This window comes from Cnephaeus nilssonii, assembly GCF_951640355.1.
Source record: "Cnephaeus nilssonii genome assembly, chromosome: 10".
NCBI classification, from domain to species: Eukaryota; Metazoa; Chordata; class Mammalia; order Chiroptera; family Vespertilionidae; genus Cnephaeus; species Cnephaeus nilssonii.
In genome coordinates this window covers 37,639,407-37,663,436 of record NC_137081.1, presented here as the reverse complement: position 1 = coordinate 37,663,436, position 24,030 = coordinate 37,639,407, and the positions used below count along the sequence as shown (strand labels likewise).

Sequence of the window (24,030 nt, the reverse complement as noted above, 5' to 3'; positions counted from 1 at the left end):
TGGAATTGAAACCATTGAATAGGAAAAATCATGCCACATAAATCTAAATTCTGTGTGTGTGTCATAGTTTTCTGTGGTGCACACCATCTGGAATATGACTGCTTTCCTCTGCATACCTATGAGTAGTAATAAAACATAATAAGCTATGAAATTCAGCTGTTATCACTAGTGTGTCTGTTTCTGCCTTCAACAAAGAGATTGATGATTTTGCTGAGTAAGCTGGCAAAAAGATCCTGACTTTAATAGTTTCATTAGTAAAATACGACCTTCAGACCTTTTTCTGTAAGGGCCTTTTTCTTTCAATCAGTTTGTGGAGTTTGTGTTGATGGGAGAGAGGGGGCTAGATGATTGATTGATTGACCAATTTTTGCCAGGAGAAGCTTCTTGAAGGATAATACGCTGAGGATACATATTCATTAAAGTCATATTGTTTTGTGACTAATTTTGTAAATCTAAGGGACATAATCTATATTAAAAATGAGCTTATAATTTTTTTGAGAGCTTATAATTTGTATCATTTTAGTGTGCGTAAATTGAGATTTCTAGAATATAATTAAAGAGACATTTGCATTTCTTTTATAAATTCTGGTCTATTTGATATAAAACTCTTTGAAGTAGGGTAGGCCTAAATAGAGACTAATAATAGACCCTTTGTTGATTATAAAAGGAAAATGCATTTTATTTCCTTGCACACAAAACAATGGTTTTCCTGTTGAACTTATGTCTGCTGCTTTGAAGAATATTTTATAATGTTTCAATAACAAAGAGTAGTAGAAACTGTTTTATATGTGATTTATAGGTGATGGTTTTAAATGGCCAGTGTGCTTTCAGTTTTCAAAAGTGTTGTAAACGGATTCATGGAACTGTTTAGAACAAAGATAAAACAAATCAGACCCATTTTTAAATTAGTAATAGCATCTTTAATCTCTGGGACTTTTTTTCATGTTTCACTCTGATTCAAATGTGTTATTTCTTTTTCTTGAATGGATTCATAGCTTGAAACTACCAGTGTTCTACCTAAAACCTGTTTGCTATTTGCTCTCTGATTTTTTCAATATTGAAATCCCACGTGTTTGGCTAGTTTGCCCACATTACTAGGATGTCATTTATTATTTTAAACACTAATCATTACAGGGTTTAAAGTGTTTTGGGAATTATTATCCCCCCCACCAATGGGCCCAATGTTCAATCTTAGTATAGAGTTAATTATGTTAGAATAGAGGGTGTGGCAAATAAGGAATCTGAAAATTCCTAAATTCTATAGTTTTACAGGTGGTAGTGGGGGGTAGGAGGGAGACAGTGTAAGAGACAATCTTTGTGGGTTTGATACCTTCTTTGGACAGAGTTTTCAAGGAAGATTTATGGTTAAGCATCTTTCAGCATTTTAGTTCTGTAATGAAACCTGCTTTTCCACTTAACGACTCCCAAGTTATGTCTTAAAAGATCAATTATGTCTGGACAAAGAAGTCTTACACGCGAGCAGATTTGATGCCTGAAATTTGTGGGATTTTAATGTAATTTTGCAATGGGAGCATAATGTGCCATTTTTCAAAGATGCAGGATCTGTGCCTGCTTCGGTGGTGTCAGCCATGCCATGGTCTGCTGCAGGGACTCTGCTAGCATTTCTCCTGGCACTGAGCAGTTTGAAGTTTAACACTGAGAGAACTTTTTGTTATGGATCTATTTTTCATATAATAGCAACTTTTTAAACTGAGGTGGTTTATACATGTAGTCATTTTTCTTTGCTAGTTAGAAACTTGCATTCCTGTTGTTAACTTGAAAGTAATTTTGAGATAAGATATCGTGCAATTTTTAAGTATGTGAAGCCTTGGTACCCTTCTAGTTAGGTTGATTTGTTGAATAAATGATTGTTAGGAGGTATTCTTTGCCGTTTTAATTACTTAAAACTCTTCTTTAGGTTCAAAGTACGGAGGGAGAAGCACCTCATGTTCCAGCCACTTACCAGTTAGGTCTTAATAAGTCGAAAAGAGGTAAGTAGGCCAATGTCCACTAGATCCCAAGCACATGACCGAAGAGTAGTCTTTTGGTTTGGAAAAGGGGTTTTGTCTACCAGTATTTGCAGAAGATAATAGTGTAAAACAATAATTAAGAACACAAGTATGCATGCTTCATTATGGTTTGGTTATAGAATTTTTGTATTCTTCTTGAAGACTTTTGTTCTCATAAAGTAATTTTAGTTTGCTTATTCTGCAATAACCTCATTATAAATATTTTTTAGTTCTGCATAGGGCTTAGGTGGGAAGTGATAGAGCAGCAGATTCAAGCCTACGTTTTTATGTGGTTATGATTGAAATATACACCAGTATTCCCCCTCTGGGTTTTCATTATTTAAATATGGCTCCTACGTCTGATACATGAATATGCCTCTGGCAAAAATACCCCACCAATGTCTCAGCAATAGTTAAAGCTAGTTAAATTAAATTCAAACTATGGATCAAAGGTGAGTGGCTGTAGATGTCATTCTTCTCTTGAATTATTAATTATTGACCAAAGGACCTTTGAATCCATTTCTTTCACTTTTCATTTACAACACGAAAAGCGTGTCTGATCTTCTTTAAAGTCACAAAGCTTTTGAGATTTAGAGAAAAAGAGAGAGGAAGTCAAGAAGTTAAAATGACCACTGAAGGTAGGACTGTTTATTTTTAAAACTTTACCCATGCCGAACCACCCTGCTTTTTTTAAGCAAAGATTCATATGTATGTTCCTAGAATAGGAAATTACATGTTTGTTTTCTGATCTCCGAAATGACTTTGTAAGAGATAATTTGCATAGAATTTTTCTTTTATTGCAATATGGTACTAAGAAACAAGAGCTCCACTTACTAGGTTACTATAGTTCCCGTTAGACACATAACGAATTTTACTATTTAATTTTCTTCCCCATGTAAATCCATAATGTATGTACTTCTGAGCTGTAAGGAAGAGTTCATAGGAATCTTTGTTTTAGATAGGTAGACAGGGGGTACATTGTGTCAAAAGGGGTAATAGTATCTTTGACCTTTGAGCTTTTTTTCATGTTGGTCATTCCACTCTCATGCCTATGAAATATTTCTTATTCTTGAATGGCTTCATAGCTCAAAACTTTGAGGATTCTACCTAAAACCTGCTTGCTGTTTGTTCTCTGATTTGTTCAAGATTGAAATCCCTTATGTTTGGCTGGTTTGCCCACATTACTAGGATGTGGGTAAATTTTATACATTTAAATAAAAACAGTATAATTACTTTAAGATCTTCCAAGAGTAAGCTTCCTGTGGTAGGAAAGATGGAATGTGGTTTGTATTCACATCCAGGTTTCTTCCTCTTACTGACATACACTCTCTTATTTCTGTTGGCATACGTAAGAATGTTAACGTTTTTATGAGTCACATTTTTTATAAATTAATAGTAACATGGTTTTGTGTGTGCATGAGAGGGAGAGAGGACAATATAGTGTTTTAATCATTTTTGAAGGTAGCCTACCAAATCTTGATAATGCAAACATGTGAGTATCTTAGATTAATCATAATTGCAGAATTAGAATCACTGGTAATGTATTTATTTTGCAACTTTAGTAAAAATGCATATAATGTCTGTATAAAAATATTTCACACTTTTGCTAATAGGACGTTTGAGATTACAATGATCTTAAACTCGAATCCGGCCTTGGGATTTACATACTGAAGCCCAGAGAGGCTTAGTGACTCAACTCGTGTCCCAAGCTAACATTCCATAATTATTTTGAGAGCAGTGCAAAACTTTCCTTAGTACAGAGGAGAAACAATATTTTCTTAAGTCTAGCAGAGTAGACAGGTGTTCTGTTTTGTTTCTTTATGATACTAGTCAAATACAATGTCCAGATGTTTTGTTCTCACTTTAGTTGGCTCTAACTTCCCAGTTTTTAAATTAGAAATACCTTATGTCTTCAGTTAGGACAGAGGTCTCTTTCTTTAAAGTTCCACCTTTTTCTTTGGAGAGCAGTGCATTTTCTGAAACAGAAATGTCTGACTCAAGAACCTAGATTGTGATTTCTAGGTTACAGAATAGTTTTACCTGCATTGCACTTAGTTCCTATAGTGAGCCAGCCTGTAAGATAGATAGGATTGTTATTCTGTCTTGCAGAGGAGAGACGTTATTGCTTTCAGAAATAAGCAGGAGCTTGAACCCAGGCCTCTTGGTTCTTCCCTCTGCCCGACACCTGCTCTGAAGGCTGAGCAGTCTGCGCTCTGACCTAGCCTGTGTGAACTCAGACAGGCCGACCACGGAGAGGTCAGCTCCGCACAGACTGCTCCACTGTAGATAAAATGGATCTCAGCAGAGAGGGCCTGAGCGTGGCTGGGCACTCAGGCTTCCCCGCACTCACTGGCAGCTTTTTTACTTTATTGAAATCTGGCAGCTTTTGACATTACAGTGATCTTAATCTCAGATCCCAACCAGATAGGCAGATTCACTTCTAAATCCTTTAGGTCAGGGGTCCTCAAACTTTTTAAACGGGGGGCCAGTTCACTGTCCCTCAGACCGTTGGAGGGCCGGACTATAGTTTAAAAAAAACTATGAACAAATTCCTATGCACACTGCACATATCTTATGTTGAAGTAAAAAAACAAAACGGCAAAAACACCCGCATGTGGCCCGCGGGCCGTAGTTTGAGGACGCCTGCTTTAGGTGATTGCTTAATTCTATTGTTGCTTTAAGAATATAGTTCTCATTCATTCATTGAGCAAACATTTTTTTTTTTTTTTATTGTTAGCTTCTGCTAGATACTGGGATACAAAGAAGAATAAATAAGGTTCCTGCCTTCAGGAACTTTATAAAAAGGACATACAGACACATAATTTAGGTGATAACTGCTGTACCATAAGATGCTAATTGTCTTCTCAATTAATATAATGCATAATGAGTACCTTTGGTAATTAACAGCTTATTCCAGTTCAGTTTCACAATTATTCCAGTTTACCTAGACCTTTCAAGGATATTAGTCAGTTTCTTATATTACATTATGCAGTATTATTAACTTCCAAATGATATTACAGAATTTATTCTAAATTACTAATGAGAAAAAAATTACTCCATTCCATGATACTCTAGGTAAAACTGAGGCTACGCTGGGACATTTTTCAAAGTCAGGCAAACTTTAATTGATTTTGCATTTGATTCAAACATATTGTAGAGTTTTTTATTTCTAGCATTCAAATCTGAAATGAATGTGGATTTGGCAAGCACACTACTTAGCCTGTTGCTCTTGAAGTTCTGCAGAACTTGACTAGTCTTATGAAGCGTCTCCCTTAGTGGTAGTGATAAGGTCTCTCCCACTGTGGTATTTGTAGTGTGGATGGGCATGTGATTCTGTTTATTGTACTTAGTTGGCCTTTTTACATACTTAATGTGGGTTGTTTTTTTTTAGGTTATATTAACTGGGAATTAGAGGTTTGGGACCAAAAACTAAATAGGGTTTTTATAAGATTAACCATATTATGTACTAGTTGAACCTATTTAACTGAGTTTTATGCAGTTGTTATGAAAAAACTTGTTTCATAACTTACAAATGTTTGCATCATTTAAAACATCAGAGAAGTTTAGATACATGCAAACAAGTTATTTAACTTATTGGTCTTAATTGTATTTTCTTATTAGGAAGGTAATAGACATTTTTGTACACTATATTTAAACTTCTAATTTTACCTACTACATATTTAACCTTTATATTTTTACATAATAGAAATGGTTTATTTGGGGACTTTTATTTTTACTAGAGCCAATATTTTAATTCAAGCAGTTGTCCTCCAAGGATAAGACATTAATTGGACTTACCAAAGTATATTATAATTAGAGTTTAATTAGCAACTGAACATTGAGAATTTCTGATCTGATTCAGTTTTTGTTTGAATTTGACTTAACTCCTGTGCTTTGAAGTCACAATTTTTAATAAGTGATGTATATTTTTCTAAGACAGAATCAATGTTTGCATATCCTACATCTGTTAGGACTTCACATATGTGTTATAACATTGTTCTCATTGAAGGCATATTTGGCAGTTTTGTATAACTATACTTCTTTTGGTAGATCACCTGTTACGTACTGCCAGTCAGCATTCTGATAGCAGTGGTTTTGCTGAAGACCCAACAGACTGTGTCTCCCATAATCATCTTCAGGTAAAATTTTCTATGCAGTAAGCACTATGATTAACTTCACATTTAGGTGATTTTTTTTTAAGTAGCTATCTATGTATTTCAAGATTCAATCTGTGGTATCTTTATTTTTCAAATAACAATAAGAATAAAACATTTTCTGGGATGCAGATGTAATCTAAGTGTTTGGCTACAGATTTTAGGTTTCACTAATTCTTCCTCTCTGACAAATATTTAACAACAGCAAAAAAACAACAACAACAAAATTATTTCTTTTTGGACCACCAGTAAATAGGTTATTTTAATCATTATCCTAGCTTGTCTGTTATTTTTCTTATTTTTTACCATCATTGTGTTTTAGTATTTTCCAATAAGCATTTATTTAATAACCAACATTAAGTGTGGATCCATAGCTTGCTGATTATTATATGACTTTTATGTGAGAGTATGTTAGATAACCCAAGAGTTAAACACATCTTTATTCTCAAGGAACATATAGTCTATGTGTGCAGTACACAGAATTTATGTGAAAAGTGTCTAAAACACCTATACACAAATTTTAAATAAAGTTATATTAATAGTAAAAGAGAACCCCCAGAAGAGCCTTTAGAAACAGCATTGGGGTAGAAATATAAGAGGAGTGTCTATGGTAACTCCGAAAGAATAATTCAGTGGGCAGAAAAATTGGGAGATGGAGGAGAAACTTTTCAAGGGAAAGCTATGGCCGTCAGAGTACCAAGATGAGAATTTGGTTGTTTGGAAATTGCGTAGTTGAGGGAGCAATTCTGATAACAGTAAATGAGGCAAAAGTGCGATTGGAGAGTAAATTGATGATAAGGAAGAGAAGATATGAATGTTAACTATGCTTTCAAATTATGATGATAGCTTAAGGGTGGTAGATTTTTTTTGTCTTTTTCATATGGCAGTGGCTTAGGGAAGTTTTTAAGGAAGGGCCCTGTGAGAAGAGAGTTGGATGCAGAAAAATATGGGATGAAACTTTGGGGAGGTACCCTCGTCCTGGAGAGGCTGTGATCAGAAGGACAGGTTGGAGGGTTTAGTGTTGAAAAAAAAGACACAGTTTCCTTTCAAAACGGAGAGGAGGGAATGATGGAAGAGGCATGGGGAAGTTCGTAGGTGTTGGGGAAGAAAGCTAAGCAGTTTTTGTCCATTTTCTCTGAGTCAGTGTCATGTGTTGCAAGAAAATGAGATGGGTGTTGAAAAAGGAATTTAAGGGTGTAAAGGTTTGGAATAATCTTGGTGATAAATTGGAGGGATTGCTGACTAGTGTGGTATAAGCAGTTTTGAACAGCACCCGGGTCACAGCAGAGGTGGGAGACCCCAACATATAGATGCATCATATCTCTGGCATTTCGTTAATGATACTTATTTGAATTTTTCATCCTTCCACCTGTTTTCCTCTCAAAGGTTCACGAATCGTTGCCAAACATGGGGAGTAGTGCTGATAGTTGTGACAGCGAGACAACAGTCACTTCCTTTGGTGAAAACCTTGCCACGCCAACAGCACATGACCAGCCTTATTTTAATGAGTCTGAGGAGGAGTCTCTCACGCCTGTTCCCAAGGGAAGCGGGAAGGTAGCAGCAGCTGCTGACAAAAGAAGGTCAGATAGCCAGGATTTCCCCCAGTGCGAGACAGTTGAGAATACAGGAAATGAGGAGTCCACCTGCAGTGCGGGGGATCACGTTACTGAAGTTACTGAAATGAAAGAGGATTCATCTCCAGCCCAGCCAGAGGGACTGCTGAGGGAAGAAAGTGCTGAAAGTGACGTGGATAAAAGCATTGACTGTGAATTTGTGCAGTATACCACACACCATATTCTTAAATCATTGGCTTCTATTGAAGCTAAAGGCAGTGAGAAGGGCTCTGAAGCTAAAACTGGGCTTCCCTCTTCTGTGGACAGAGTTACTACGGCTTTGCAAAGAGCTCAAATGAAGATCTGTGGTCTGTCTAATCAAAGAGCAGGGCGTAGCTTGATAAAATCCAAAGACCTGTTAAAACAGAGGTACTTACTTGCCAAAGCTGGCTATCCTCTAAGAAGGTCTCAGTCTTTACCAACCACCTTACTGAGCCCTGTAAGGGTTGTGTCCTCTGTCAATGTCCGATTGTCCCCAGGAAAAGAGACCAGATGCAGTCCACCCTCCTTCACCTACAAGTACACACCTGAAGAGGAACAGAAATTAGAAAACGAGGCGGTGGAGCATGATGGTCAGTCTGTAGTCAAATCCACTATTTTCATCTCTCCGTCCTCTGGGAAGAAAGACGCAGAAGCCTCTCCGAGGGAGGCGAGCCAGTCAGAGGAGTGTCATCATCAAAGGACTCCCACCTGTTCCCTCTGTGCTCCAGCACCCATATCTCAGTCCACCTGCTCCCTCCACTCTCTCCACTCCGAGTGGCAGGAACGGCCCCTCTGTGAGCACATGAGGACTCTGAGCACTCGCAGTGTCCCCAACATATCCGGCGCCACCTGCAGTGCCTTCACGCCCTCTCTCGGGTGCTCTTACTCACATAGACACGCTGCCTACCCTTACCGATCGGGCTCTGTGAACCCTCCTTCTGCCATCGAAATGCAGTTGCGAAGAGTATTGCATGATATTAGAAACTCACTGCAGAATCTTTCACAGGTATGAGAAAAAGTGTATCTTAACTTTTTTATTTATTTTGTTGATCTGAGCACCTCTTAATTCACTGAGAGGCTAAGACGCATTAGGCATGAACCTCCTCGTCTTCATTGTCTTCCGTGTCTACACTTAATCTGTACCTGCTCTCCTCCTCTACTCTTTCCTCCTGTCTCAGAAACGGCTCTAACTAACACTGACCAAGGTTAAATTCTCTGCTCATAATGTCCCTTCTAAAAAAGAGATGTTGTCCATTAATGTCCTTCCTTATGCCTCTGCTCCATTGTTTTTGTCTTAGTCAGGTTGTCCTGTTATTTAAAAAATCTTCCCTCTCAAGTACTTTCTCTCCTTCTCTCTGCCAGTGGACAGTGTTCACCACCTCTTCTTTCTAAGTGTGCGTGCCCTTGGCCTGAGTGTCGCCGTGTGCTCTGGTTCTGCTCGTAGCTCTCTGACTAAGCTTTCCCCTTCACCTACTGACTCCTGAGGCTGGTCTCCGGGCGCAGCGTTAGTCTGCTTCCACTGTGTTCAAAGACCGAAACTACCCCAGAAAAGGAAAAAAATCAGGTAAACTGTGAATTTGAATTAAAATAGTCTTATGTGTCTTGTCACTTAAAGAACTATTAGTGGGCGGGAAATAATTCCCCCCGAAAAAACTCTGAAAAGAAGTAAATTGTCCTCAGGTTTGCCTTTCATATTTCACATTTCCTTTCTGTATCTCTTTCTGAACTACGTACATTCAGACAGTTAAGGAAATGAAGAAAACGACTGTAGTGCTAGGATCAGAGGGTTCAGCAAGGCGTCAGGAGGCCTAGGATGTGCATAGTAGATCTCTCACCACGATGACTGTAGACAGGAAGCCACTTTGAAAGTAAAAACTAAAGTTGTGACTTTTCAAGTTATGTAGTAATGTGCCTTCTCCAAATGATTTTCAGTCTAACCAGAAATGTGGGTGTTTGTCTTCCTGTGTACAAAATGTAGTTCTGTCTGTGAGTGAGACATTTAACCTTTCAACTGGAATTGCGTGAAACGGGATTCCCAGGGCCCTGTCTCCCTGTGGCTTTCTTTCTAGGCCAGCTTGTTCTACCCTAGGTGTGGCCTTCTCTCCGATGTCCCTTCAGTAGCTCAGTTAATTAATTTCCACTCCCACCTCAGTAGACAGATGCTCTTCCTGACCTGGACTCTGCCTGTATCTCCAGATTTATTCCTTACGTGTGAGCTCCAGCCATTACTGGACTGCATGCCGGCCCCTAAATAGTTGTGTCAGCTCTCAGCACCGTTGAGGTTGTGTACTCCCCTAATCTGGATTTTTGTATGTTTCTATCATAACACTCCCCTCCACCCCAGTAGTATAATTTTTTAAGTTCTCTTTTCTTTCTTTCTTACCTTATGATAACACTAAAAGGCTGAGAATGCCTTTTGTCTTTTTTCTTCACTGCTTATAATAGTGACGTATAGCAGATGCTCAGACGTCTGAGAATGAGTGATGATGGATTGCTACTCTCTCCATTCAAATAAATAGTTCTGTTATTTCAGAGTAACACTTGTTATTTCTTCTGTGAGTTTTGTTTTTCTACTTTCTTAAGGCAAGAGGGAAGTCCTATAAGACATAGATGAGCTGTCTGTGTTCCTTTGCTTCAGCCTCATTCCAAATAGACTGAATTAGTTCTGGAACAGATGGGAGTAGTAGCTAGAATGAGGGACTGATTGATTTGGCTCTTGCTCACAATATGCAGTTTTGTTTTTATTATTTTTGCCTCAAAGAGAAAGACATGAAGGCCTCAAATTCATAGTTCTAATACTTCAAATAAATCGGGAATAGTCACTTTGACATTGGTTTGTAACCATCCTTTCACTTTTTTTGAAGCACCCTATGATGAGAGGACCTGATCTTGCTGCTGCTCCATACAGTCCTCAGAAATCATCTGTTCTACCTCTTTATGAAGTAAGTTCTTACTGAAATCACTGTGTACAAAATAACCTCTATGATTTAGAAGTATAATTTTGTTATGTTGTATTTTAGAATACTTTTCAGGAGCTCCAAGTAATGAGGCGGAGCCTGAATTTGTTTAGAACGCAAATGATGGACTTAGAATTGGCGATGCTGCGTCAACAAACCATGGTTTATCATCATATGACTGAGGAGGAAAGGTAAAAGTTCATTTTGTCTTAATGTGACTCAAAATTTTTTCTGTTCTAAAAAGCATTGCCAACTTTTCTCTTTAAAGCCAGGTTTTATTTCTACTGCTGTGTACTCTTTACCTATTTTGTGAACCAGTGTAAATAAAATTCCTAAGTACACTTCCCTGCTTTCAGTGCGTTAAGGAAGGTAGTGGCTGTCACCTGTTTTCAGTGTTTGGGATATTTGTGAGGAAGGCTAGAGAGAGAAAGAACAGTTGTCCTGGTGGTCACACCTGTTGGCATTTGCTGTTGCGCCAGTTTCTAGAACTTGGAATTTCACTGCCTTCTGATAGCTGGTGAGAGAATGGTGACTGAATCCCCAGACTGCTTTATTCAGACGTTGTGCCTGTCCCCCTACCGTTAGGTATGAAGTGGATCAGCTCCAGAGTTTGCGAAATTCAGTCCGAATGGAACTTGAAGACCTGGAACTGCAGCTGGAGGAACGTCTGCTGGGCCTGGAGGAGCAGCTGCGCGCGAGGCACATTCCTTCTCCCTTCCGCTCCTCCGCACTGATGGTAGGTACCAGGTACCCGGGCATTGTCAGTAGCTCTAGTAAGGATTTGCTTATAGTGTGCCATATAATTTCAGATAAATGCCTTAACACTTATTTTAATGGCATTAGAAGCATGGAGTATGTTTAAGGAATCTTATCCAAATTAGTTGAATGTACACATTGTGATTACTTTCTTAAATAGTATATTTAGAAATACATTGAAAACTTTTAATCATAATTTTTAATAATAGAAAATAAGCAGCAATACCAAAGTTTAGGGGTTTTAAAGGAAAGTGATAGTGGGTTAATCTCTGACATTTAGCTTTTAGTTACTGCATGCGATTGTAAAGAACACAAATATGTATTCCACTCAGTTTTTTCCCCCCCTTTCTTGCCTTTGAATAACTACTTTCTTTAAGCTTTTCCTTTATTTTGGATCCTTTTCTATTCTTTTTTTTTTTAAGGAATCACATGAGGTCTTTGTAACGGCAAAAAATGTATACAACAAAGAGAATTAAAAGAGTCACTTTATATTTATAAAAGTACCACTTTTTATACTACTCATGTTCCTTTCTATCAAATTTGAACTTCAAAATTGTAGTCTTATTTTTGCTGATACCATTGCAGTTGTAGAATATATTGCGTTGAAATGCTGAAATAGTGAACTTTTCTCTGTTACCGGAACAACATATTTGATTTGTTATAAATAAGTGGATGATTACCACACACACACACACACACACACACACACACACACACACATATGCATATGTGCACATATGGTAAAATCAATAGACTAGGAATATGTATGTACACATATGAAAGAATAGCATAGAATAAGAATATTCTATATCATTGATGAATCTTTTTCTATAAAAGGTTTTGATTTATTCTGAGAAATGTGTGTTGGTGACAACAGTGTGATGTATACACTTTCAATCGCAGTAGCACATTTTATAGGTTCCCATGACAGTTGAGGGTGACATAAAGGAATGCATTAGAGTAATAATTAGCTAATTTATTTTATTATAAAACAGTTGCAGTTTGAAAAAAACATGTAAATATATATATCGTTCTTACTTTTTCAGGGAATGTGTGGCAGTAGAAGCGCTGATAACTTGTCATGCCCTTCTCCATTGAATGTAATGGAACCAGTAAGCCTCTCTCCTTTTAAATCACGGGGGAAGGGAATGATAGAACATTTCAAAAACATACAACTTTCCTAGTGTAGATCAAATACTTTCTAAACACAGAATTTGATGAGTTATTTAAATTGATTAGAAGTGACTTTGGGACTTCTGAAAGTCCCTTGCTACCTTAGGCCACTAGGAAGCCAGTTAATTGCATAACTGATTTATCTTTGTGGCCTCCAGGAGATATAATGCATTATAAAAATGTTTAATTTATACTCCAGGGTAAATGTTCTTTTACAGTCTGATTCCATGTCCTTTAGGTAATTGGATCTCTAAGGAAACTACTTTTTGAGCAAAAGTCTGATTTTTAGCATACATTAAACAAATTAGTTTAGCGATTTTGCTTTTCACTAGTTACTCTTCCTTATTAGTCATTTGGACAACCATATGGTGACAAGTAAAATTTCATCCCACTAGTTATTCTAGTTACACATTTTATGGCTTGATCTCACTAAGAATTTAAATTTTCTTTGCTATTGTTGCAAATGAAATTAAGTAGCTACTAAATGAATGAGTTAGAATCATGCCTGACAAGTTAAGTGACTTTTGGCAATATAGCTAGAACTTTAGTTTTTTTAACCAGTGATCTTAATTTCAAGAGAGAATAATTATAATTTTTCTGATCTCCAGGTCACTGAACTGATGCGGGAACAGTCATACCTAAAGTCTGAATTGGGCCTGGGACTTGGAGAAATGAGATTTGACATTCCTCCTGGAGAAAGCTCAGAATCTGTTTTCTCCCAAGCAACATCAGAGTCATCTTCTGCATGTTCTAGTCCCTTTCATCCTAATAGAAGAACTGGAGTACCTTCTGGTGACTCAGCGCGCAAACCCAAGACTCATCGGGTACCAAGCAAGAAAGTATTCAGAGCATCAGTGGCCCTAACACCAACTGCTCCTTCTAGAACAGGCTCTGTTCATTCGCCTCCAGAAGTGGAAAGTTCTGAGGAAGTTGGTGCAGCTGAAGAACCTTTAGAGGCTGTAGGACCTAAATCTGAAGTGGAAGAAGGGTATGGAAAAATCCCATTGATGCCAGCTGCTGAGGAAATGCATAAAAATGTAGAGCAAGATGAATTGCAGCAAGTCATACGGGAGGTGAGTAAAATCCATGGTTAATTTATTTGGTGATATATGTTGGAGGAGGTTTTATTTAAACATTATTTCTAAGATATTCCTTTGATTCACTGTATTCAGTAATTTTCATAGAGCTTTTAAATTAACCTTCCCTTTGGTCCATCTTATATAAATTAAAATATTTTTGTAATATTTGTAATGGCATTTCTATAAATCTCATACTATAGTGTGGAATAATTGCAATTCTGTATTATTCACTCTGGTGAAGAAGGTGCGTTTAGAGTTTGAAATAGATAAACATGTGACATGCTCTTCAGATCTGTTTCTGCATTTGTAAAACGAGAGATTACAATTTAGGTCTCTTCCAGGATATTATGTCATTTTTATAATGTCAGTTTACATGGGAAGGTGGTGTTGTGACTTTAATAAGTATAAATAATTTGGTCTGTTTGGTTTAGTGGGTGGAGAAATATAGAAATTATATGAGTTGCTCAAAGATAGAAATACAGAATGAAAAGGTTTATCCTGAAGGATGACAGTGGTCAAACCTGAAGCATTTTAACCATGGTTCTAGTAACCAAAAGGACCACAAAAAATTAGGAAGGTGAGTAGTCAGAGGTCAAATGTTAATTTAGAAAATTAACAGAATACCTGTTTTTGGCACTAGGATTAGGTAGTAAGAAAGAATTGTATATATATTTTAAAAGGGAGCCCTAGCTAGTTTTTATTAGTGGTTAGAGCATCGGCATACAGACTAAAGGGTCCCGGGTTTGATTCCAGTCAAGGGCACATGCCTAGGTTGTGGGCTCAATCCCCAGTAGGGGGCTTGCAGGAGGCAGCCGTTCAATAATTCTCTCTCATCGTTGATGTTTCTCTCTCTCCCTTCCTCTCTGAAATCAGTAAAAATATATTTAAAAAACAACAACAAACAAAAAAAGGGAGATCAAGTTGTTTCTTAATTCAGTCACGTTTGAGACAAACGCACATTTTCAGAACAAGCATTAGAGCAGGAGAGACTGGATGTATATAAATTCTTTTCCTGACATGAGGTAACATTAAAGTTTGAAAGATCTTAATTCTATAAAGTTATTTGACTTACAGGTGTAGTTATTTTTATAAGTTGGTTGTGGCCAACTAGCGTTTATCAAGCTCTGTATGTGTAACTTTCTCAGGTATGAACGATTATCACCTATTCTTATTTGTATGTTTCATGTCAAAGGTGAGTGAAATTAAGTAATTATTTTTCTTCACACTATTATTTGTTAACTAAGGAAGTAAGTTTTAAGGTACTTTTTTTCCACCTTAGAAATGTGATATTTTTGCTCCCTTTAGCTTGTTTTGGTTTGAAAGTTTTCCTTTATATTACTAATTTGTTACAAATACTCCGTTACTGCACATTTGGGTCCTCATTTTAAAAGTCATTAATGGATGGCCTGATGTGTGCTGTATAATTTCTTAGGAGTAAGTGACTCCTAGACAAGAGCATTGATCTTTGACTCAGAGCATAGCATGTGGGAAGTTGGTGTTGTTCTCTTGGTTCTAGAGAATTACTTAAACATCTATAAGAACCTCCCATGGAATGTAGAAGATTTTATAATTTGAAGATATTTAAACTGACATTCAAGGCAAATGCTTCAAAACTATTCAGAATTATTTATTAAAACTGTTACTTAGATACTCCCTAAGTCAGAATTTGGCATGTTTGGAGGAAATTGGGCTTAACATTTATCCTTTTACTGTCTACAAAAAAAAAGCAACTTACTAAACAAAATGCATAGATCAAACAGTGTGAAAGAGGAATATTGGTGTATTTAAGAAAATAAACTGCCCTGGCCCGTGTGGTTCCATTGGTTGGGCGTCATCCCATGCACCGAAAGGTTGCTAGTTGGATTCTCGGTCAGGGCAGGTGCCCAGGTTTTGGGCTTGAGGCCTGGTGGGGTGTGTGCAGGAGGCAGCCATTCCCAATCGATGTTACACTCACACACCGATGTTTCTCTTTTCTCCTTCCCTGTCTCTCTAAATATCAATAAGCTACTTTAAAGAGAAAAACTATTTTGAAGCACTTTAATTTCAAGTCCATACACTTTCCACCTAAATACACTTGGTACTAATTCCAATTTTTTTTTTTTAAAGCTTATTGTTTTAGGTACCAAGAAAGTTAAATTAGATTCTGTCTTCCAGTAAATTCTGGGCCCCTCACCCATTAACAAAGCCACTACTCAGGAAACAAGCTTTAAGCTTGTGTTGAACAGTTTTGCAGATGAGGATTAAGTATGTTTGGCAGACACTTTCAGGGAAGTTTTCTTACTGCACTCTTGGGTGCATGAAAACAATGATGTCTGTCAGGCCTTTGTTTCCATCGTTTCGCCATATCTGACGTTTTTAAAACGAGTGCTTTCATTACTTATAATGTGTTAATACAGTGGAATTCTTCTTTTGAAGGACAGTATAGGAAGTCCTTTCAAACAAATGTTTAATATGCTCATTCAGTAACTAAGCTTTGTCAGATTGAAGATACCCCTTATCTGTGCACATTGTGTATGTTGTAATGGGGGGAAACTACACTCTCCTGGCATTTTCCCTGGTGGTCCATGATGTATGTAGTCAGTAGCCTGAAACTGTTTATTTGCTTTTCTTTTAAGTAAATAAATAAAAAGATTACTGAATAGAATGAGTGAACATGTGCCCACAGTAGCAAATGCAACAGAATTAAACGTCAAAAGCGTAAACATAGATTGCTTTGTGTTTAGAGAGTTGTTCTTCGTTTATTAAGTTCCTAGGCATGATTCATGCCTTTTACTATCTTCACTACAGTTCACCTGACATGCTTTAAACATGTATTTTGGTAAATCCCCAACTTGACTGTGTTCTTATTATAACGTGTATTAGTGATCTTTTGATGTAACGTCTGCCATGAAGTTCGCACACAGTAGATGCATGTTAAATGGATGCGTTGCCCCACACTTGAGACTGGCTGTCAGTCTGTTTATATTGCCAGGGAGCATGCCTTTCTTAATCTCCAGTAACCTGTCTTCAGCCTGCCTCACTTTTTGGAAATTGTTTTCATAAAGGCAACTTGACCACTCATCCCAGTGTTTTCTCACTCCTAACCCTTCCAACCTCTCTGTAACATGGAGGATTTTAGAAATAATTTATCTGTCTGTACATTAATTCTTTCAATAAATTGTTAAAGACATTTGATTGTTTTCAGTGCTAGTCTGGAGTCCCTTTTTCCCCTGCTTTCTGTTTCCTTTTGTGTGTGATATGGTCTCTCACTCTTGCGCTCTTTCCCTGTCTCTCTCCCCCTGACTCTCTCGCTCTGTCATTGATTCATTCAAACATTTATTGAGCACTTATTTTATGCCAGGATACATTGATAAATGAGACCCAACCCTGCCCCTGAAGTAGCTCATAATAAACACTTTCCATTTGACCTCACCCTTTCTATTCTAATTTCCCAATTTCCACTCCCTAGCAGGAACTAGCTTGTCACCCAGGCTCCTTTTGGCTTGCACCCTCTTATCCAGGGTGCTCTTGCTACAATTTTCTGTCTTCTGAAATCACCTTTCCTTTTTCATGATCTGCTGCATTAAAGTCCGCCGTTCTCTGAGATGTTTTTTATTTTCTCCTCTTCTAGCCCAAGGTGGTCTCTCATTTTTCAAAATTTGTTCTGTTCTTATGTCATTAATGAATTAACAGAGTACTTTTCCTGGTAGTATTTTAGGAAACAATATTGATTGTGTGCCCATCTAGATAATGACATCCTTGATGATGGAGACTTTTATGCTTTACTCCGGTAATGCCTATACTCCCCAGATACGCTGGCACACCTTTTTGGTTTGTAAATAATACTCTGACAAGTTTGTCTTCTGAATGTTGAAGAATGACAAGATTTAATAAAATTGCATTATTGCATTAGACAAGGGAACTGGAAAGACTCTGCTGCTCATTGTCTCCTGTAAATACAGGTGTGCAGTGGTTTTGATTCAGCCCACATTGTGTTTGTGCTTGCATATTGTGGCTAAGAGATTCTGGTTTTCATAATATTTGTGTCTTACATGTATTTGTTTAAAAAAATGAATCTGAAATGCTATGAACTTCAAAAACTTTTGGTGATGTTTAAAGTTTAGAATATTGGTAGAAAATAGAATGAGAAGCTCATATTTATTTGGATATATTCCTGTGAAGATGGTTGGTAGCTATGGAGCATTTGTTTCTATGTATACTTGTGTATAAATCTATGTATTGTGCATGTACCAGATTTAAATATATATATATATTTTTATTGATTTCAGAGAGAAAGGGAGAGGGAGAGGGAGAGAGATAGAACCATCAATGAAGGAGAATTATTGTTTGGCTGCCTCCTGCACACCCCCTACTGAGCCCACAATCCAGGCATTTGCCCTTACCACCAACCACTCACGAGCCACACTGGCCGGGCTGTACCAGTTTTGCATGACAGATTAATGCAGAGCTATTTTTGGAAAGACTTCAATTGGAATGAGTTCAGGATGTACTTAGAAACATTTTAGGAAATAGATCAGGCTGACAGGAAACTGTGGAAATGTAGAATTTTTAAAAGCTGGGTGAGAGTGTCTCCAGTGCTAATTTAGGAAGGCATTATCAGTTTATTTCAGGAAATACACATTTAAAGTCTTTACAGAGGGCTATTTGGAGGTGATGCTCTATCATAAGAGAGAAAAAGGCACGGATAGGCATGTGTAGTGTTTAGGCATCTGGAGAAGAAAATCTTGATGAAATTGTCATTGTCATAGTTTTATTTGCCCTTTCCACTAATAAAAGAGATGTATATCTTTTTTTGAAGCTAAAGTTTTAGACAGGTGACAAACATACCATACAACTAAAGAAAAAATTATTTTTTTAGAGTTTATGGTCATTTATTTTCATGTTTTAAAGTAATCTGTGCTAAATGATCATTTCTTTACACTTAAAATATGCATGTTACATTTAGAACAATATATCACTTCTTTAGATATTCCACTTTCAGACCATATACCTGTATATTGTTTTGCCATTAATGGACTTTCATAACAATGAGAACACTTGAGCATCCTGCTGACTACAATACAAAGGTGGACATTAATCAGAAACATAAAAGTGAATCTAACATTTAATCACTTCTTCCAGGTTATCTTGTGTCATGAAGCAAATTATTTAAAAGACATTTTTTAATCTATAAAATAACATTTTTTAATGTTCTCAACTTAAGAAATGTGATATTTTGTAATGTAGTTGTCTGAATTTTGGTCGACCAGACCTAGAAGTCGGGTCTGAGTTAGAGGGGAGATGAATGTGATTGCCCTCTCCCTCCGTATTGCATCAAGTTTCACATGAATGTTGCCGCTTTCTTTATGGTTTAGGCGATTACAGAAATGAAATGCTATTTACGTTTTTTTGAAAACAAGAAATGGATGACAGTTACATTGCCAAATTCTTATTTTCCTCTGTTTCTATTCTAGATTAAAGAGTCTATTGTTGGGGAAATCAGACGGGAAATTGTGAGTGGACTTCTGGCAGCAGTGTCTTCAAGTAAAGCATCAAATTCTAAGCAAGATAGTCATTAAATGGAATTAGTAGGTAAATTTACTGATGTTCTTTGTTTAGGTAAATGTAAAGTAGTTTTTAATGCTTTGTTTTCTTAGTACACAGGTCTGCTTCTCTAAGAAATTTTAATTTTTAGAATGTATGTACTATATTATCCTACAATGTAAAAGCTGCATACAGCCCTTTTTGAAATGTAGTCAAAATCTTATAATACTAACCTCCAAGGGATTGTTACACAGAGTGGGACAGAAGTAACTTTACAATTGTTCATATGGAAAATAATACAAGATTTACCTCTGTTTACCATACTCACAACTGTAAACCTACTTTCGCCCCATCCTGTATTATGTCATTTTACTGAAATTTCATTATAGTAAACAAATTCTGGAATTGGGGAAATCAGGACCTTCAAACCTGAATCTTATTTTAATTGCATTGGTTCTAATGGTATTTCAGATGTACAATTATGGACCACGATTTTAAGAATTAATCACAAATTCTTAGTATCTTTCTCAATTTTTTCCTTTTAAAGAAATGTTTCCCATAGTTCCATATCTAGTCATGTCTTAATATATAGGATTGTTTCATGTGTTTTAAGTATTAAAAGGAAGAACTTTAATTTTGTCTCATAACTCTAGTTACATTTTATAAAATATATGTTAATAGTAATAACTCGAATGCCAAAGTCAGTAATACAATTCAGTAGAATAATGCCAGAACTAAAAATATTCATTCAGTAGAATGTGAGAAACAAATATATAATTTGAAAAAATATATAAAAATATATAAATATTTATAATATAAAATATAAGTATATAATATAAAAATAATTTTCAGCTGTAGAAAATAGGAAAAATAGTCCTATAAACTATTTCATAAAATAACTAACAGGGCCTTTTTCAAAGCCTGGGATAAAAGAATTAGCTCTCAGGAAGATGTATAGCGATCACACATTCTCATTTCATTTTTAAATAACCTCTTAGTAATAGTATTTGAAAGATTTTGATGTTCTCTTTTTCTTTTCCAAGGTTGGCATGGATCATATTAACTGAGTAATGTTGGAGTTAGGATATACACTGGTGGAGGTGTTACTTGTGCTTCAGAAGATACTTGCTGCTGAGCTGGGCTGCTGTATACAGTGTACAATGTTTATTTCTTCTATGCATATCTTTTTAAAAAACATACATAGAAACTTAGGCACTTTGCTGACTTTATTTCTCTCCTAAACTGTAGCTATTCAAAAAGCCTAATATTTATTTGTATGTCAATATTTTCCAATGGATTCCCTATGTAGAATTAATTTTAAAACTTGAAAACTTCCAGATTTAACCAACATATAAATAACATATTTCTTTAGACTAGCTTCCTTAAACACTGACCTCTATGAGGTATTTACTGTGCAATAACTGATTTGTTTTTTTGAGAGCTTGAAACAACCAATGATTTTCCCTCTGCTGCTGTTAATTAGTATCTCTTCCAAGAAGAAAATTTGTTCTGTTGTGAAAGTTTGCTCTTAGTTCTTGAGGAAGTTACTAATAGCAGTAAGATAGAATTCTCATATGAGGTTTCCTGCAACTACTTAATGTTCTTACACTGTAAGCATTGTTACTTTACCCAAGACAAATGTAATTTTATTATAGCTTATGTAGTATTTTTCTTTTGGAAATGTGTCTTATATTAAACACTATGTACTTTTTGCATTGTCCAGACTTCTTTATTGTAAGGAGATGTTTTTTCTTCTGTCTTTTAGACTAAATAGAGAATTTCCAAAAATAACGGGGCCTATGACTTGAATGGGTAGAAATAAATAAGCTGTTTTTGTTTTTGTTTTTTTCAAAATGGAAGTAATTTAGATTTGTTCTCCTTACAGTAGATGGTTTTAGTTCAGTTTAACCATTGAAAATTGTTTGTTTTTATGGGGGTGGGGGAGAGGAAGATGGCTTCCTATTTGGTTATATATGTGTTAATAAATAAGTATGTAAGGTAACAATCAAATGTTACTAGAATTATTCCCTTGGCATTTATAATTTTCAATTCCTAGTCTATTTCTTTGTGTGGAATTTTAATCAAAAGTGGTTGAGATGTTAACAATAGTCTTTGAAAAACTAAAAGGTTTATAAATGTTTGAATTATCACACAAAGGCTGATTTCTAAAAAAAAAAGAAAAAAGAAAAAAATTTAAAACAATAAAGTATTTATTTTGCCTAACATGTTTTTAAGTGGTTTCTTTTCTGGAACTACAGCATGAAGAAATTGGGTTAGATTTGATGAGTAATGAATGAAGTCCAAAAGAATTACAACATATAACCTAATAGGCTAATATTCTCTTTTCCTGAAGAAGTTGAAATGCAATTTAGACTAGACCACCCTGGAGAAAGATACATACTGAGGCTTTTTTGTCTCATCTAGTTCTGTGGTCCTAATGATTGCCATCTGAGGCAAAATAAAACTTTTCTGTGAAATATACTGTTAAACTATACAAAAAACATTAAAATGTTACCTTATTCTGTGGTAAAATTACCCAGCAATTAAGTTGATTTTAATAATGATAAGTAAAAACCAAATACCCCATATTAATAGCAATATACATATCAATGATTTTTACTACTCAGCTTTGTAGCCATATTTAGTTCATTTCTGATAATACAAAATACCCAGAATTTGCTAATCAAAATTAGAAATGTAACAGTTACAAAAATAGGCTGAGCTAGTGGGCAAATCACTTAATAGTATACAAATAAAATAAAATGAAACTCGGCACTACTAGTTTCATCTTTCCTCCCCATTTTAAACCTTTGTGTACTTGAACCATTGAAAGCTACTATATTCAAGCCACCTGCTAGCTGCTATGTATAAATGAGTGAGAGATCCATACTTACTTGGCAGGGGAGATGCCATGATCAGGAAGGTGGTTTTTCCAGATGGAGGCTTATCCCTTGCACTTGGGATGTGCTGACCCCTGTGATTTCCCCAAAACTGGAATACTCGACTGCATAATTTGTGTTAGTGGGGACTGTGTTCACACTCTCCCCTCGGGGAGGGGGAATGAATAAGAGAGGGTCTACGAACTAAGTGGAAGAACAAGGCATATTTTTATTTATGAGTAAGTTTGGAAGCACCAAATGAAAATTATGCAGAAGAATAAAAAGAATTCGAAAGACTCCTTGGATGGTCAGAGAAGGCTTTACCAAGGAGATGTGGATTGAGTCAAGTCTTAAAGAAGGGGAAGTGGAAATGATGGGGTTCAAGTAATTACATTTCTGATTCCCTGCTGAGCACCTTGACACTTTGTATGCAAGCTATTATTCCAGTACCAAAGCATCAGCTGTGAGAATGAGAACAAAGAAAACAAGGCAAAGGGCCTGCCTTAATAGGAACAAATATAAATTTAAAAACTGTATGAGAGGAGCTATTAATTAGAAATGACATCTGAACTTTATATATTTAGAGTGCAGCCAGAATAAGTACTAATGAAATGCTTTCAATATTCATACGTGATTCCAACAGTCATATATATAACACTACAAAATTTAGATCCTTTGGTTTAATTATAAGATATAATGTTTACTCTTCCCACTTCCTAAAGCTGCTATAAATTCTTCCTTTCCAGGAAGGAATATAGAAAAGGGGAAAAAAAAAAAAAAGGAGAACCTATGCTTCTTCAGTTTGGGCTATTATTCTACTAGCACCACTTCCATTTGGACAGGTGAGGGGCCTGGGCAATACTTATCTTCAAGAATCCCCCAAACATACTTTTCATTATATTATTTTCCTTTTAAAAAACTGGTGTCCTAAACCTAACACTGTTCTAAAAATATAGTCTTAAGAAAAAGTTGAAGATGGCCAGATGAATAAATCTTAACTGACATAATGCATCATTTAAATGTTACTGAAATTCAACAGAATATTCTTAGAGGAACAATATGTACTTCAAGTCTGAGAAGCTGCCATTATTGACAATGGTATATCTCATCATTCACAGTGACCCCCAATTTCCAAATCACTGTCAAAAGATCCTTTTTCTTCTATGCCTTCTTCATTCAGGCTCTTAGCACAATACTAGAGGCCCGGTACACAAAATTCGTGCGGGGGTGCGGGGGTTCCCTCAGCCCAGCCTGCACCCTCTCTAATCTAGGACCCCTTGAGGGATGTCTGACTGCCCGTTTAGGTCCGATCCCACTAAATGGGCAGTAGGACTTCCCTCTCACAATCCAGGACTGCTGGTTCCCAACCACTCGCTTGCCTGCCTGCCTGATTGCCCCTAACCGCTTCTGCCTGCCAGCCTGATCACCCCCTAACCACTCCCCTGACAGCCTGATCGATGCCTAACTGCTCCGCTAACGGCCAAATTGCCCCTAACTGCCCTTCCCTGCCGGCCTGGTTGCCCTTTACTGCCCTCCCCTGCAGGCCTAGTCACCCCCAACTGCCCTCCCCTGCTGGCCCTGTAACCCCTAACTGCCCTCCCTTGCCAGCGTGGTTGCCCCTAACTGCCCTCCCCTGCTGGCCTAGTCACCCCCAACTGCCCTCCCTTGCAGGCCTGGTCCCTCCCAACTGCCCTCCCCTGCCGGTCTGATCCCCCATAACTGCCCTCCCCTGCCGGCCATCTTATGGCGGTACATCTTGTGTCCACATGGGGGCAGCCATCTTTGACCACATGGGGGCAGCCATCTTGTGTGTTGGAGTGATGGTCAATTTGCATATTACTCTTTTATTAGGTAGGGTGTGCAAGCTATAGACAACTTAGGTTCTAAAAATCATTCCTTTCATGA

General features: G+C 36.8%; 1 protein-coding gene across 3 annotated transcripts in view; it reads left to right on the top strand.

Moving 5' to 3' along the window:
• Nucleotides 1-21,469, top strand: part of ITPRID2 (ITPR interacting domain containing 2) — a 35,596-nt gene extending 14,127 nt beyond the window's left edge. Inside the window, exons 9-18 of one of the 3 annotated variants that reach the window (XM_079782295.1) lie at nucleotides 1,919-1,991; nucleotides 6,060-6,148; nucleotides 7,550-8,764; nucleotides 10,623-10,700; nucleotides 10,779-10,906; nucleotides 11,301-11,451; nucleotides 12,518-12,571; nucleotides 13,253-13,717; nucleotides 19,177-19,294; nucleotides 20,290-21,469. In XM_079782295.1, the coding sequence (XP_079638421.1) occupies nucleotides 1,919-1,991; nucleotides 6,060-6,148; nucleotides 7,550-8,764; nucleotides 10,623-10,700; nucleotides 10,779-10,906; nucleotides 11,301-11,451; nucleotides 12,518-12,571; nucleotides 13,253-13,717; nucleotides 19,177-19,281 (2,358 nt within the window). In that variant the 3' untranslated portion in view covers nucleotides 19,282-19,294; nucleotides 20,290-21,469. Of the gene's footprint in view, nucleotides 1-1,918; nucleotides 1,992-6,059; nucleotides 6,149-7,549; nucleotides 8,765-10,622; nucleotides 10,701-10,778; nucleotides 10,907-11,300; nucleotides 11,452-12,517; nucleotides 12,584-13,252; nucleotides 13,718-19,176; nucleotides 19,295-20,289 lie in introns of all 3 variants that reach the window. The other 2 variants (XM_079782294.1, XM_079782293.1) reach the window with 2 other exon arrangements.
• The last annotated feature ends 2,561 nt before the right edge of the window (nucleotides 21,470-24,030 follow it).